The sequence below is a fragment of the Embiotoca jacksoni genome, unplaced genomic scaffold, assembly GCF_022577435.1.
Source record: "Embiotoca jacksoni isolate LCO1_2020_lvr unplaced genomic scaffold, fEmbJac1.0.p SCAF_16, whole genome shotgun sequence".
Classification (NCBI taxonomy): domain Eukaryota; kingdom Metazoa; phylum Chordata; class Actinopteri; family Embiotocidae; genus Embiotoca; species Embiotoca jacksoni.
In genome coordinates, this window is record NW_027185296.1 from 3,920,901 (window position 1) to 3,937,463 (window position 16,563).

The window sequence follows — 16,563 nt, forward strand, 5'->3', positions numbered from 1 at the left end:
ATAATAAACACTAGTAACTGTAGGGCAAGAATATGTAAAATTTTACCAAACTGAGATAATCTGAATTTCTGACTGGACCAGTCACCTGTCCAGACAAGTGAACACAACACAGTAGAGAAAGGTAGAGTCCAAAGTCCAGGTAAGGTCCAAAGGTAATGAGATATTGACCAAGAATACCAGTAATCGGTAGTGGCAGACTGGGAGTAGATATACTGACAAGCAGAGTTGTTTCAGGTGAGCAGATTGGGGAACTGGGAGCAGGTGAGGTGGATGTGGCAGGCAGGAGACCAGACACAGAGAGACTGGTGACTTCTGGTGGGTGAAGGGACTGATACAGGGAATAAACCGAACAACTGAAGAACACAAAGACCAAAACCATGACAAGTTTCACAAGAATTATAAAGTAAACAAGGTCATGAACCTCTGTGTATTGGATAAAAGGGCAACTATCAGTACTACAGTGATAATAACATGATATACTGCCATGCACTGCAGTTACGGTCTATGGGTATAAATTACTTTCAACAAAAACACACAAACTATTGTTATTGTGAGCTGTTTTGTGAGTCGAATACAGAGAAGTTGAAAGAGACAGTCCAGTTCTGACATTCACGCAAGTTTAAAATCTATGATTGCAACCTTAAAAAAATAAAGTAGGCCAGGTGTGTTTGTGTGACATCTTATCCTGAAGTGAACTCTTACACCGACAGATGTTATTAGGCAATCATTGACAAGAGCACATAGACTTTAAAAATACTGATAAAAGGACAATTAATTAAACATTTTATAGCTCTCAGCTGCCATATACAAAGTAGATTTTGTATGAGGGAATATTTCTTCAGAAACACAAATATTACATGATTTGTTTACAAAACTGATTTAAAGATGTCAATATGTCACAGACCAAATACATTGCATTTATGATACAGTCATGTCCCATTTTCATTTCAACATAGAGGCTGACATTAGGTTGAAACTGTCCTCAGAGAAGCCACAACACGCTCGCACTCTTTCAGTTACAGTTAATTCCACAGGTTACAGATTGTAGTATTTCAGTCATTGTTTCTAAGCCTTCACATGTGGTCCTAAATGTTGCCTGGCGGGTGATATTTCCTCGTGACGAGCAGCTTTTCCTGTATTCAGTGCTGCTTATCTACCTTTCCTCTCTGGACACTGGATTTTGTAGCCCACCCTGTAGGCCTGCAGGTACACACGTGCCTGGTTTATCCTGAAATCACAACCACAAAGCATATGTTAACGTATGCTAAAATTATGGTCCACTGTGACACACGTCTCACATTTAGTCATGAACCATTTATCAATACTTTTATGCCATGCTTAATCTATGTAAATAAGTACATAAGGAAGAAAGTTCTTGGAAGTTAACTTTTCTTATAAGACATTGAACAGTCCAGTCAATAAAAATTCCTCTTACTGCAAACAGATAACAACTGTATAAACTACTTAGTGCTTCAGAATGTAGTAGGGAGAGAAATAACCTGTATTTAGTGCAAAGGTGAACTCCTAAGGGTCCACAGCGGTCCATATAACTCTCCCTAAACGCCTTCCTCACCGCTCGAGCCATACTGACCACCGTGGTGACCACAGGGCAGGTCCTAGAACACACATAAACACAAAGATCCACGAGAGTGCGGTGCAATATTTTAAGAGCATGATAACTGTCTAAATGCAGGTTCAAAAAGTTATCAAATGATTGGAATGATGCTGCCTCTCAAGAATCACTTTTGTCCCACACTGACTCGATTAAGTGATCAGCAATGTCCTGTTTTTCAATGTCATTTTTCTCTCAAGACTGAAACAGGAAGGACGAAAAACGTTCATTGTGATACATTATCTTGACACTAGAAAACTTGAGTTTGAAGTAGTAAAAGAATAGTCCTTACGTCAACTCTTGGTCAGACACTGTATTGCCATGTATTTTAGCAAATTTGATCTGTTTTCATACGAGAGCTTAATGCTTAGCAGCACAGTTAACACAGTGCAATGCACCAGAAATGACAGTGCAGAATCCATCAGGAAAATACAGGCTCTGTAATATGAGCCAGAGACATGTTATTTACTGATGTTATCTACTTGGGAAAAAGAAAAGTAAACTAAAAAAGGAGACCAGCAATGAGCAGGAGACTGGCAGAAGCTCACTGAGAAGCTGTTGTTATTTGTGACTCAACTGTTGGCACTGATTATACTTACAGTCTCTCACAGCGCAGGCCTGCAGTGCCCTCTGGACAGGTACAGGTGTTGTGAGGGCTGCAGGTGGCTCCATGTTGGCAGGGAGGCACACAGGGAATGGTCACCGCTGCAGATATGGCACACAGCAAGACTCTTAATGCAAAGGGGAAGATACAGTGAAGGTCTTTTATCCACATTAATCCACAGTCATGGACCAACCTGTTTCACAGAGACTTCCGGTGAAGCTTTTGGCACAGCGGCACCTATTGAGGCCCACACACACGCCACCGTTCTTACAAGGTTTCTGACACTCAACAGGTTCTGATGGAGACAGGAGAAAAAAAGTAAATCAGCAGTAATTCAGTTCAATACAGCTCATCTTTACAACAGTCTTTTTTCTCAATCTGGAAAGCAGACAGAGTAAAGCACAGAGCATTTATTACTTATATCTCAGTAGTGAATTTAATTGGATCTTAAATGAAGTGGGACGGCAGTATACCAAATAGTGAGAATATACAGGGACAGAAGAACACATCTTACCGACAGCAGTGCAAAACAATTGGCCTGTACACTTGACTGTTTGTTGTGTAGCACAGTGCATCAACCATGTTTTCTTGCAGGGTCTGAGGAAAGCACTTGTCTTTGGTTATAGACTAATTAAAAGACTAATTTTGTATTAATGACTATTCATTACACTATAAGCTGTTATGTTGAACATTTAGCAGGCTGTAAATCCAGAAAACATCAGTCTCGTCCCTTACACACACTGGTACTGCTCTAGTAAACAGTATATAATAAAGCTATCATGACATTAATATCATACTGTGTATATATCAAGTACATGTGGCCTATAAATTAAGAGTAGTAGGCAATTCACTTTATTTCACCACATTATTATAGTTGTAAAAAGCAAAGTGTGAGCTGCACACGGTGGTTGTGCTATAACATGCAGAACATGCAGCTGTGGAGAGGCTAATGATACATCACTTACAGAGAAGAAATATATGCAGATTTTCAATGTTAACTGGCTAAATTGCTTGTAAAATAGCAGCTGGTGTATAGTGCTGCTCAGAGTGGCCCATTACGATGATGAGTTTGCATATGCATATATGTTATGTACTAAATAAGCAGCATTCAAGTCCAGAAGGACATTTATTATTGAGATATGAAATATATTTTCTGTCTAAGAAGTCTTTTTCATGTCATATATCGATGTTTGGAATTGTCTACCCATGAGGAGAAAGAGTAATGCTTTTATCTCGTGTCTCATTTGAATTACTATCAGAGGTCAATCAAAAACAAACTGCAAAACACAGCAGAATAGAACAGCAATGAAAAAAAATAGAAAAATAAAAATAACCTCTGTACTTAATGCCATTATTATTTCACAGTTTAATTCAAACGTTACTGTTGTCACCTGTCACCAACATTTCACACAGCAAGGAGAAGAAGCCAGAAAGCGGAGGGGACCCAGATGCCGCAACCAATATCACATTTTGTTTAAAAATCCTTATGGCCTCACATCTCCTCATATAACGAGGCAACGTCCCCTCTTGGGAGGTAAAACTTCCGGCCAGATGGAAGCAAATGAAACTCATTGTGTAAAGGCTACTCAGGACCAAGAATAAATTCAGATCAAAAGTAATCAAAAGTTTGCATTTATGCGATCTTTTTTATAAATTTTCTGATTTGCATAAATTTGTAAAATTTGTACCTGAACTACAATTTGTTATTGAATGTTATAACATGGATTCTGCATGTAAAGTCTGTCCTAGAACAATAGCGACATACAGGTACAGACAGAGAATGTCATCTCACCTATCTGGCATCGAGCTCCTCGCCATCCACCAACACACGTGCATTTGTTGACATCCACACATCTTCCGCCGTTTTGACATGCAGGAGTGCACAGGGCTACAAAACACACACAACATCGTCATACAAAGACAGAACCACATGTATGTAGAAAAAAAAGGTTTTACTGTAGATTAACCAGATGCAAACAAGCCCGGAGGCAGGTAGGTAGAACTAACTATCCTCCCAGAAGTACATGTGTTGGTGTTTGGTTACTCACGTAACAGGCACTGGGGTCCGGTGTAGTCAGAGGGACACTGGCAGGTATCGGGCCCAACACAGCGACCACTGTTTGCACAAGGCAACTCGCACACAGCTGAGGGTGAAACAGGGAAAGAGCCATGAAGAGAAGTCAAAGCTAAATACTCAGAGGAACTATTACAATGAGCATAAAAGCAATGTTACACAGGTAGGGGAATTGGTAATCACAAAATATGACACATAAGCTTAGCTTAGTGCATTTTATGAGCATTTTCTCATCAACAGATGCAAAAATGCTTATCAGTGTTTCTTTGAGCACAATCTGCTTTATGGACTTAATGTAATACTTAACCCCGTGTGTTTAGATAGTTTAGATATTGTCTCCAGTGCTTAGGGAAACAGAAGTTCGAGCAGTCTTCATTGACCTTCAGAGGCAGAGTACCTGTGTGGCAGCCGGTTCCCGTCCAGCCAGAAGGACATGAACACTTGTTCCAGCGCATACAGGTACCTCCATGGGCACAGGGTGGAGAGCACATGGCTGCAAACACACAACCAATATGGACTTAGTCTCACATAACCACACCTATCTCCACCACATTGTGCCAGGGCTGGAGGATGGTCTGGCTGCACCCATAAATCATTCGGATAATGGGTAGATAAACGCTCTGGATTGTTTGTATTTCTTTAACCCCATCACAATTGTCTTTGGCGGCACTAAGCCTGAGATGCAGAAACAGTTTCCTTGCAAAATTGTGTTTGGGGAAACTGGTTTTGGTACAGGGAGGCGAGCCCTCGAAACAAAATGACTCAACCCTCACAAAAGACAGATAAGAACCAAGCAGGCCTTCGTTACTGCTTATTGATCCAAATCTTTGTCAAAACTTGTAATTTTCAGTCTGCAGGGTAGTGCTCAGCGGTTGTTGTTGTTTCCTGTCGCAACGGGCATTTTAAAAATGTAGATAGTGGAAGGAGAGGTGATCGACGACTGATATTTTCCACACATGGCTGGGTTATACCAACAGTCTATATCTGGTGAGTGACACTAACCTGGACTTAATTTACACATTTCAAACAGAGGTATCAGTTGATGGATTTAAACTATTATACTGACTACCAGCCAAAATATTTTAAAACGTCGTACAAAAGTGTCAGTCGTACAAAGAAAGTTTCTTTAAAGAATGATGACCAATGATCCCAAAAAAATATAAAAATATAGAAATAAAATAGAACTTGGTTGAACACAACTGCGGGTCATTTTGACCCGAGGACAACGGGAGGGCTATATGTATTCATGTACAACAGTGGAGGATTTTACCTGAGCAGCCTACACCAGGATAACCTGGAGGACAGTCACAGCTGTTTGGGGCCAAACACACTCCGTAGTTCTGACAGGGGGGATCACACACAGCTGGAAAGACAAAAAATGAATAAAAAACTGTTATAAAGCAGCTATTTTTACTAAAAATGTTGTTTGGGAGATTCCTCCTGATCACTACTTGATTTCTGACTCACGTTGGCACTTGGTCAGGTCATCTGTTCGAACTTCATACCCGTCCCTGCAGGTGCAGTTAAACCCACCGGGATGGTTCACACAGAGCTGCTCACAGCCTCCGTTTGTGAAGTCTCCGCACTCGTTCACATCTCATGATAAAAAACAGTTAAACAGGGAGACATTTCAAAACAGCAAAACATCCACTTTGCCAGTCTGTTAATTTCCTTTTGGGCTGAGTGACAAGGCGCTCTCAGTGGCATGCACAAGCAACAAGCTCATCGCTCAAGAAAACTTGGCAACAGCTGAGCTGTTCTGAGGCATCAGTCGTTGACGGGCAGTCAAATTTCCGCATGTCCTATTTTCTGGTTTCTGTTTCTGAACACCTTCATACACAGAAATCCCATGACAAATGCAAAATGTATGAAAAATGGATTACATCCATGAAAACCTTTCCATCTCTTTATTGTTTTTATCTGAATAACGAGGTAAAAACTATTTACAAAATGAAACTTAGAGAATCTGTACGGCGGTTTCAAGAGATAGTGAAGTCTGAAAGAATTCAATGACTATTGACAGTATATGTGATTAAAATCAAAAAGCCTATCAGACTTTGTTTCATAGATATGGAGTCATTAAATAATATTAGCTGTTCTATAAAAGAACAGATGATGAAAGTACAAAGTAATATGAAAAACAGCTTCACTCGTGGGCCAAAACTTTGCAGCTGCACAAAAGTAAATAAGAAAATCATCACCAAAGGTGCTGCCAGTGTGCCGAGTGAAAATGAAGCCTCACCCACACAGCTCCTCAGGTCTTCGCCCAGCTTCCAGTCTTTTCGGCAGCTACACTTGACGTGGCCCTCGGCCCCCACAGTACAGATGTGCTCACAGCCACCATTTCTCAGCTTACAAGATGTAACATCTGTTTGGGTGAAAAACAAATTATTTCACCAGTTGATATTTACAGATTATTACAGTGTTGGGCAGAGCTGAAAAGACTGATTTGTAAATACATTTAAAAACAAAAATAAACAATTTTAATGATCAACCAATCTTTTGGTTTTATCAAGCAAAAATACCCAAAACGTTCTAATTCCAGTATTTAAATTGTGAAAATTGTCTTTGTCTTATTTGACAGCAGACTGAATATGTTGAGGATTTAGACTGTTAGTCAGAAGAAAAAAAAGACATGAAATGATGTTACAATTAACTCATAATTAAAATAATGTTTGGTATCAGCACTAATATTAGGCAAGTGAACTGTCAAATTATAGGTTTTGTTTTGATAATGACAGACTCTAAAAAGTTCTGTTAAGTAAGTAAAGAACAAGACATCCACAATAATTGTCTTGCATGAAATACGAGCATATCTTCTAGCATCTCTTAGTAAAAATCTGACAAGAATTTATACTTTTTGTACACAAGAGATTACTATGTCAAATCTGTCATGTAGAACGCACTGCTGCAGGTGAGGTTGTCTTTGTCTAACAACAGAGGAGGTTGGCAGTGGCATGTGTGTCCTCCTGGGGAGTTGGTGCAGGTGTGGGAGCAGCCACCATTCCGGAGTTTACACTCATCAATGTCTAAATGCACAAACACATACAGAGAAACAGACACAAATCATAGACATCTTTTGAAAACTGTTGTCCCTCTTGAGCATGCAACAGATTTGTAACTCAAAATGGCTTTCTCATCCTCTAATCCGTTGAAATGCGCCCTCAGGACATTTGAATCAGGGCAGAAAACATGCAAACACACACAAACAAAACAGACACACGAAATGAGACATAGATAACTTATTCCTGGCGGTTTTTGCCACTTCTTCATGCTGGCAAATTGCTGAAAGCATTAGCTTGTTTAAATGACAGAAAATGAGTTGGTAAACAGCAGTGAGTGAGTCACTGAGTGTATGTGGGTGACTGACCCACACAGGTGTGTCCATCAATGTGCAACTGGTAGCCAGATCTGCAGGAGCACTGGAAAGAGCCCTGAGTGTTGATGCAAATGTGCTCACAGGTCCCGTTTAGTGCCAAACACTCATCCACATCTGGGGGAACAGAGACATTGAGGTAACTGTTCTGCCAAAAAAGGCACAGCTCCATGTAAGGGCCCATTTAGATGTTAGTTAAACATGGTTTGCGATTCAATTCAGCACTAATAAGCCGAGCTTGTTTGACCAGAAATGGCTTTTGAGACGGGGCACAGGTCCAGGGAGAGATCATATCTTTGCTGCCCTCTATTGATTTTATATACAATAACTTGGAGCTCCTGTTTGCCTGAGTGCAAACTGGGGATCACAATGGATATTGTAAATAGAAGCACAGTTGAATTCTCCTCCCCTTTTAATGTTACTGTCTCTCCACTGTAATTAAAATTTTCATTTTTTTGATGACGGAGCAGTTCTAGGTGCAATAAAAATACTGTGAGAGTGCCAAATCACTCAGCACACGGGGAAGAGCACACAGTTCCTATTCAGCAACTGCGCCATTTTGACTTCTGTAAATTTGTGATGTCACAAATTCATGCTCATGTCAGATGTTTGCCCTTAGCATGGCTCACTGTCAAAACTTTTACCTGGAAGAAAACACAGAGCGTCCAAAGAAATTCCTGTGGTTGGACTGGGCATGTGTCACTCAGAGAAGAGTCCGCCAATCAGAAGAGAGGTTCATTGATGTCAACGCACCTTAAAGACAGACTTAAAACAGCCTGTTCTTGGTAGAGTTCCTGGTTTTTAGTGTTTAAAACCACAAAAATATCTTCATGGTTATACTAAAATTCAGGAAAAGTGTAAAATGTGGGACCTTTAAACTATTGTGCCTTATTTGCCAGGAGAGTGGAATCCCACTTCTGCAACACATTTTGCGTGGCAGTGACTGTTTTGTTACACTGTACACCACCCACCATGAACACAAAGTACGTTCAAGGTACCCAATGGACTTTAAGGTTTATATTCAGTGTTTTGTCACTTTCAATCTTTGATAGCTAGACTGGATTAAAGAATTTTGGAATTTAGTTCCTCCCAGTCAAAAATAACCTTTCACATATCCGGCAATGTTGGTATTTTCTTTATTTTCCCTGTTTTCCTCTGATTCTAGTCCTGGTTTTATTGTAAGTTCATATTATATTTGGTTTACATAGTTGACAGTGGAATCGATCTTCTCATTTAACCCACAGCAAGAAACTAAATAAGCATTTTTCTCAAAATATTGAACTGCTTTTTTTTAAAGGAAAAACAGCAAACAAAATCTGCTGTTGGCGTGAATGTCAGATCATCCCCCTCCCCATCTGTCTTTTACCTGTGCAGTTGTGTCCCTCCTGGTGCAGCTGGTAACCTGCGCTGCACTGGCAGCTGTAGCCTCCGGGCTCATTGGTGCAGTTGTGACCACAGTGGCCGTTGTTCACAGTGCACTCGTCAACGTCTGTACACAAGGACAACCCTGAATGACTGGTGTCTGCAGAGTGCTGGTGTGCACAAGTACTGCTGGTACAAAGCAAGTCTGCATGACAGTATCAATGGAGGAAAACACACACACACACACACACACACACACACACACACACACACACACACACACACACACACACACACACACACACACACACACACCTTGCTCACCAAAACATGAGTGTCCATCACCATTGAAGCCCTGGTAACACTGGCAGAAATACGACCCAATGATGTTGCCACACCGAGCATTGGTGTCACATCTGTGACCACCTGATGCACATTCATTCTCATCTGGAAAGAGACAGAGATTATATTTTAAATTAGATGTAAAACTCAGTTCGTTTCAATTCAATAAAGATTGTTCTGCCTCTTGGGATCATTTCAATGGAAGGCATAACAGCAAGCATTTAAACATGCACACACGAGGAAGCTGACCCCATCCACAGGAACCAGGGTTTTCCATGGAGGGACGTGAGTGCTAATTGCTTACCTTCACAGTGTGTGCCGTTGCCTCGGTAACCTGGGCGACAAACACACTTGTAACTCCCCAGCGTGTTCTCACACACACCCTGACCGTCACACACTGCAGGACTCTCCAAACATTCGTCCACATCTGGGACAGAGACAAGAGACAGACAAAGAGAAAGACACTTACAGACAGTGTTTGGTATTAAACATGTCATTGACCGGAAAAAAGCATCTGTCATCTGTGGAAAGCAATCCCGTGATGGAACTGCAAGCAACAGAAAAAGTAATTTTAATGTCAACAAACCCCAATCAAGACCTTATTAGGCACAAGTGGTTTAATATGTTGTCACTGCAACACTTTAGAAAGCTGTATTAAAACAATATTTTTTGTTCCCCTTTGTCCAACTCAGCATCCATTACTTTCTGACAGCAGCTTTTAAAGGTATATAACTTGGTAAAACACATATTACAAACAACTCCTGTACAGATGAGTCTTTGCTTAATATATGGCTGTTTCCTCAACCATTTCAACTCATGAAAGCAGCCAGCAGCATGTGTTAAGCATGGAAAGCACATCATACCATGGCACACGGTGTAGTCTGGACACACAGGACCTATAGAGGATCAGAGGCCAGAAGTGCATGGGAGTCGCAGGAAAAACAAAAATAAGATGTAAAAAAAAAAAGTGAGTATAGATTGTGAATGAAAATATTGCAGGACAGGAGATCAAATTAGTTAAAGTTAAAACAGGGTAAATGAAAACAAGCAGGCCAGCAGCAAAGCAGCAGGTTAAATAGCTACTTTATATCTCTGCAAAGCATTCCTTACAGTCTGCAGAAGTTATTAGTTATCGGTTATTAGTTATCAGTCTTAACCGGTTGTGGTGATGGTTCATGACAGACCTACCGATGCAGGCAGAGGCCTCGGCTCTGAAGCCCGGCCGGCACTGACACAGAAAGCTGCCAGGAGTGTTCACACACACGTTTCCCAGCTCGCGGCGACACTGCTCCTCGAAGCTGCACTCATCCACATCTACAGAGGAGACACAAGACTATAAATGCGAGGATGACTGGCTATGTTTAAGAGGTTTAGCCGAGACTAGTCGGTTATGTCATTTCAGGGTTATGTCTGCGGTGTCTCACCTGTATTTAACTGTAAATATTTTTTGTACATGGATGTTTTATACCTAAATTAAATATTTATAATTACAGTAGACAAGTATCCATTTCAAAGTATTTTCAGACAAAACATTACGAAGGACGTTCTTGAGAGAGTTTCCCCCCCCCCCCTGAACTAAATAGGTTCTAATGCCATTTGCAGTTTGCAATTGCACCGCGAATGAGAACTCTGCAATTACATATCACAGCAAAGACGGGGAAACTTTTGATACTGTATTTCTCTTTGTCGATCTCCTTAGATGTGTAAAGACTTAAGGAAGCCTGGACTTTGTTGCCAGTCTAATTCTCAGTATTGTGGGCCCCCATTTGAAACTCTTTTCTCGGCTGTTTTAAATGGCTTCGTTCGTAGCTGTAATTTACCCGCCTTACTGTTTACACGGTCTTTTAAGCATAGCGGTTGCCTGTGCTCCTGTGTTCAACCAATCAATGTACACTTAAGTCAGCGCAGTTCCTATTGTAATGGGGAAAGTACCTAGCCAGGGGTAGAACTAAAAAAAGTACCACAAGACAGAGTTTTAGGAACTTAAGAGGTTCAAAGTTCCCCCTGTGCGGAAAAAAAGGGAAGTCTCTCCTACTGTTCTTAAAACTGTGAAATAGTTCATGCGGTAAGAAAACACCTTTAGATAAAATGCCTCTAAACATACATTTTTGTGTGTAAATCCACATGCCATTGTCATGCACACCAAACGTCAACATCTGCCTCACCTACACAGCGTTGTCTATTTAGAGCCATTACATATCCCATAGGACACGAGCAGGTGAAGGAGCCAAGGGTGTTTTTGCATTCAGCTCCCCCCTGACAGGCCTGCAGGCCCATCACTGCGGCCAGAGCACACTCATCTACATCTACACAACCCAGAGAGGATACATACATTATGACCATAATACAGAGGCTCCATATACCAACATCTCTGTCTCACACATACAAAGGCTAACGAACCTTGGCACCCTCCAGAACCCATCAAGTAACCACGGAGACAGCTACACGAGTAAGAGCCGGGGGTATTAGTGCAGCTGGCATGGAGACCACATGGCCCTGGTCCCTCTCCTTCACACTCATCCGCATCTGTCGAATGGAGATAAGATCATACTCTGCATCTAACTGATGTACACAGCATGGAAATAGACATATAAAACAGATTCTGTTGTAAACTATAAAGATTACGAATATTTAGGTCAACACTGAAATATAAAATCCACAATTGTTCTGAAGAATGTAGACTGTTGACATTAGCACTGGCTGCTGCAGCTGCTTCCAAAATTATTACCACATTTCCACATTTAAAACAACCCAACAACTAAGAGTTGTGTTTCAATAGAGGATAAACTGTTTGGAAATATGTCCCAATTGCCTTTTTACTCATTGCACTCATCCTTTATTGGGAGCAATGCTGAATATTGCTTTATGTGTTGGTGTATCCTAAACAGTTTGAAATGCAGTAAAGAGCCAACCCACCACTCTTCAGTCATTTCCCTTGAACACAGTATTGATTTTACAAATTCCTCAAACTGAATGCAGTAATGATATATTGATGTTCTACTGCCACGATCAGCACCTTTAAGCATCGGTCCCTGCATTTAATTCTGTCCACTTCTCACCTTTACACTCTGCTGCTTCCTCCAGAGTGAAGCCCACAGGGCAGGTACAGTTCTCGCCATCCTTCACCATAGTGGATGGACATCCACAGCCAGCGCCGCTCTCCTGCATCACCTGGTTTCCTGGACACTCAGGGGCAAAGCTGGAGCTCGGAGGAGCTGTGGTAGACGAAGCAGCTGCTGATGTATAAGAAAAGAGGGTGTGATTTTAGGAGAAGCTGAAGGGCAAGTCAAAAAAAGGACAAAAGTAAAAAACAAACTCACATGTGGTAGGTGTGTGGCTTGTTGCTGCTTCACTGGCATTTCTGATTACATTTTCAATGACCTGATTCCAAAACCGCAGTGACAACAAGAGGTTTATTAATAATTGCACATCCATAATGGACATAAACATATTTAAAAAGTGAATACAAAAACATCTTGAATTGAGGCTTTCCTAAGTCACTGGCCTGGCTCTTGGTGAACATCTCTGTGTGTTTCAGCACTTCATTTTCCTCAGGGCTGCTCAGAGCTTCAGCCACCGACAAAACCAGCAGCAGGGCTGACAGCAGAGTCCAGAGGTGAGTCATCACCTGAATCTGTGTGGAGAGGAGCGAGAGGAGGAGGTGTAGTTACTTAACTATTAGCAAATAAGAGATAAATCATGCATAAAATGACTGAGAGCACGTGACAGTTACTGTGGAGGTGCTTGAGTTAATGTCGACATTACGCAGAGACATACAACCATAGAGTACATGTCTGGGCAGGCAAAACAACGGAGGGGTAAAAGCAGTCTGTTATTAAGTTCACATCAACTCCCCCTGGGCTGTCTGCACAGAACAAAAGAAACTTACAGCAATATAAGCTGTTGTACTTTTAGCTATAATAAGTTCTATTTTGTCCGATATAAGTGGAAAGTTAAGATTTCGCAGCCATGTTATCCTGGGACAGCTCATAAGAAATGATACAAACAAATGTGGGGTTGACTAACATTTTTTTTTTTTTTTGTATTGATGCGAGGCGAAAGCTGCGTAAATATCGCGCTAACCGACTTACCCGGGTTAGATTCAGTCGCGCGTAAAGAGGGCTTTGGGTCACTGGAGACAAACAAAACAGGAGACTGCGAGATTTTCAGCTGCCAAAACGCGATCTTTTCCTATCTTCTCCAGCTGCGGACTCACGACAGCTCCTGAGTCAGTACGGGGGGCTGTGCGATCCAGCAGTGAGTCCACATCCTGTCCCGGAACTCTGCACTTCCCATTCCTCAAATCCCAAACCACCGCACAAGAGCAGTTGAGAGGCCTGCGGGCTGTTTCGGGATACCCCTGCTCTGAACCCTGACATGAGGGTCATAAACCAGTCAGAAGACATCGGCCACTCAGGAACATGGGAGGTCAAAGAGACTTTACTCGGGAGTTCACAGAACAAATAAAACTGAGAGGTGTGTTTCCTATCAAAACAAAATAAAACTGATGAGCTACAAAGATGAAAGCTGGTGACTCTTTGGGGTCAGTAAACTTTGGAGGTTGTTGTCCGATGTTAAAAATATGAGATGGTTCGGGGTGTATTTTGTAATTTCAGACTGAGCAGACCATAACCATAAAATGAATTGTGGTAGTTTGGACTCAAATCATTTCGCTATGAAGCACTTAAGCCACAGGGCTCATTTTATCCAGTTTACCAAACTCTGATGAACACCTCCCATTTCTGTCTGTAATGACTGAGAGAAACCTGAATATTGCATCCTGCCTGATGGTTTATAAGAAGCCTCTATTTCTCTGGTTCATGTGTGTTTTTTATGATGTGTGTTCTTTATGATGTGCCCCCCCCCCCCCCCCCCCCCCACACACACACACACACACACACACACAATGTCTGTTGGGAGCATCTGGAAGCCATGAAAAAAAAATCCTGTCAACACACATATGACCAAATAAAAGAATCTTGAATGGTGCAAACATCTGACAACAGAATGAGAAAACCAAAGAGGCAAAATCTGCACCTTTGGTTGGAAACCTTTTCTGTAGGAAACAGAATAAATTTCATAGGAAAGGACTTGTCCCAGTTGGGCTTTCTCTTTGAATAATCTGCACTTCTTTCAAATTAAAACCACTCTCATCATTGCTTTTGTATTTCAGAGTTGAATTATCTGTGCATGCTGCTTCGGTCACAGCTTTGAAAATTTGATTCACAGAACTCATCTTCCATTCATTATCTCATATCACAGTCAACACTGCATAGGTTATTATCTGCCAACCGTGTCCCTGATGTAGCGACAGAGATGGGTGAGAAAACTGTCATGTTTTGCTGCTCCAGTAACTTCTTTCAATGTAATGATCTGCAAACAGAATCTAAATGGATCAAACATACATGTTTCAGAACTCATGTCTATTGCAACGTCTAGTAAATGTCTCTTACTGTCTTTTTTTAGTGCGTTTTATTATAATCTATTTTTTAGTATTAATCGGTTGGTCATTACTTTTATTTTGTTTTGTCTGAAACTTCATTTGCAGTTACGCTGGCCAGGTCACTCTTTCAGAAGATATTTCCACACCTCAGTGGGATTAACTTGGTTAAATTTGTTTTCAGACAATCGGAAGAAGTCTTTTTTCTCTGCTGCAGGCCAGTAAGCAGCTCATTATGCCAGGTCTTCTGCCCAACTTATCCAAACAGTTCCACTGCATAGAAAGGTCTCCATCTTTTATATAGAATGGAAATCATGGAAACAAGTGTCCAAACCACAGTGCAGACTGTGACTATGTGAAGAATTTAATAAGTTATGGTTGTCAGAATTTCTCCAATGGTTTCGTTGTTCTGAACGTGAACCACTTTTCAACAGTTGAACATTTAGCTAGATAATAAAGAACTTGACCTATAGAATAATGTTTATATAACTCTTTATATCTTTAAGGTGCTCCTAATTTTCTAAAATGTGTATTTAAACAGCTTCACTGCAGCCGTTTGAAGATACAGTTAATTAAAAAAAAGCAATGTTCGGTACTTCACTTTTGAAAATATATTAAGGTTTTTTTCTTGTGAAGCAAACACGATATTTTCACAAAATAGTTTTACACAGTTTTTATGAATGACAGAGCTTCATCAACATTAAAATTAAAAACAGTGTTTCTGCCCTAATAATACTTCATGAATCCAGTATCAACATATATTGTATCAAGAGTGTGTCTGAATTACTTGTAGCTACACTGACTTTCATGTCTTCACTTCTATCACTGTTTTAACATCTTGTAGCTGCCAGCTGATGTTATCATTCCCTCGTCAGAGAGGTTGCAGCAGAGAGCCATAAGCCAACAGTAAAACTGTATATGCTTTAACTCGCCGGTGCCTGATATTATACAAAGGCATTAAAACATCACAGAAAGAGGCAGGACAAAAGCAACAAAGGTAACTGTAAAACTACATTCTGATATTGACTAGTTTATACATTCAGTTCATTTACATAAAATAAACTTGACTACAGTATATTATGCAGGTCCTAGAGGGTGCAGATCTAAACACTAACTCAGTGTTACAACATTTTATTTTGATGAAGAAGTTCTGTCGGGTTATTTCTCACAAAATGGAGATCTAAAAAATATTTAATAATTATTGAAATCGTGTCCAGTTGAAAATACTGTAAGAAAATGTAACATATATAATTAAACATTAATATTGAAATAATTTAGCATTATAACCACAATAAAGACATGTTTTACCTTCCCGTGCTGAATAATAGATGGCCATGGTGACGCAGAGATTTCTTTCACATTGGTGACACGATGGAACAAATCTCCCTGCATCGGCTCAAACCTTCAAAGTATACAGTATAGTGCACTTCAATCATGTGCTATTTAGGCTCAAGCGCGTGGGGGTTTTCATTTTAAAACAAACAAACAAACAAAAACCTGGGTAAATAAAAAAAATAAAAAGTTCAGGAAATTGAAAAACCACAAGATAGCATCAACCTATATACAAAGGCTCTCCATGTGTGCAAAACAAGTGATGACGATCAACACAGTCTGAGACATGAATTATGAAATACAATATTAGAAAAACCAATGATCACTATAAAAGTCATTAATTAGTCTACAGCTTCATTAGATAAAGTCAGACATATCAGATGTTCAACAGACGTCACTACAGAACTGGTGATAAATGCAA

The 16,563-nt window shown here is 40.5% G+C and overlaps 1 protein-coding gene across 1 annotated transcript; it reads right to left on the bottom strand.

Moving 5' to 3' along the window:
• Positions 1-396: 396 nt before the first annotated feature.
• LOC138198722 (fibropellin-1) lies at positions 397-13,555 on the bottom strand. Its single transcript, XM_069150308.1, has 22 exons — positions 13,462-13,555; positions 12,876-13,004; positions 12,691-12,751; positions 12,430-12,606; positions 11,771-11,896; positions 11,536-11,676; positions 10,559-10,684; positions 9,675-9,797; positions 9,353-9,475; positions 9,033-9,155; positions 7,661-7,783; positions 7,197-7,319; positions 6,533-6,658; positions 5,758-5,886; positions 5,561-5,653; positions 4,688-4,783; positions 4,265-4,360; positions 4,009-4,104; positions 2,410-2,511; positions 2,212-2,317; positions 1,500-1,616; positions 397-1,228 (listed from the first exon to the last, which is right to left on the bottom strand). Exons 2-22 carry the CDS (start codon positions 12,993-12,995, stop codon positions 1,150-1,152), a joined length of 2,406 nt encoding a protein of 801 aa, XP_069006409.1. The 5' UTR covers positions 12,996-13,004; positions 13,462-13,555; the 3' UTR covers positions 397-1,149.
• Positions 13,556-16,563: the final 3,008 nt, after the last annotated feature.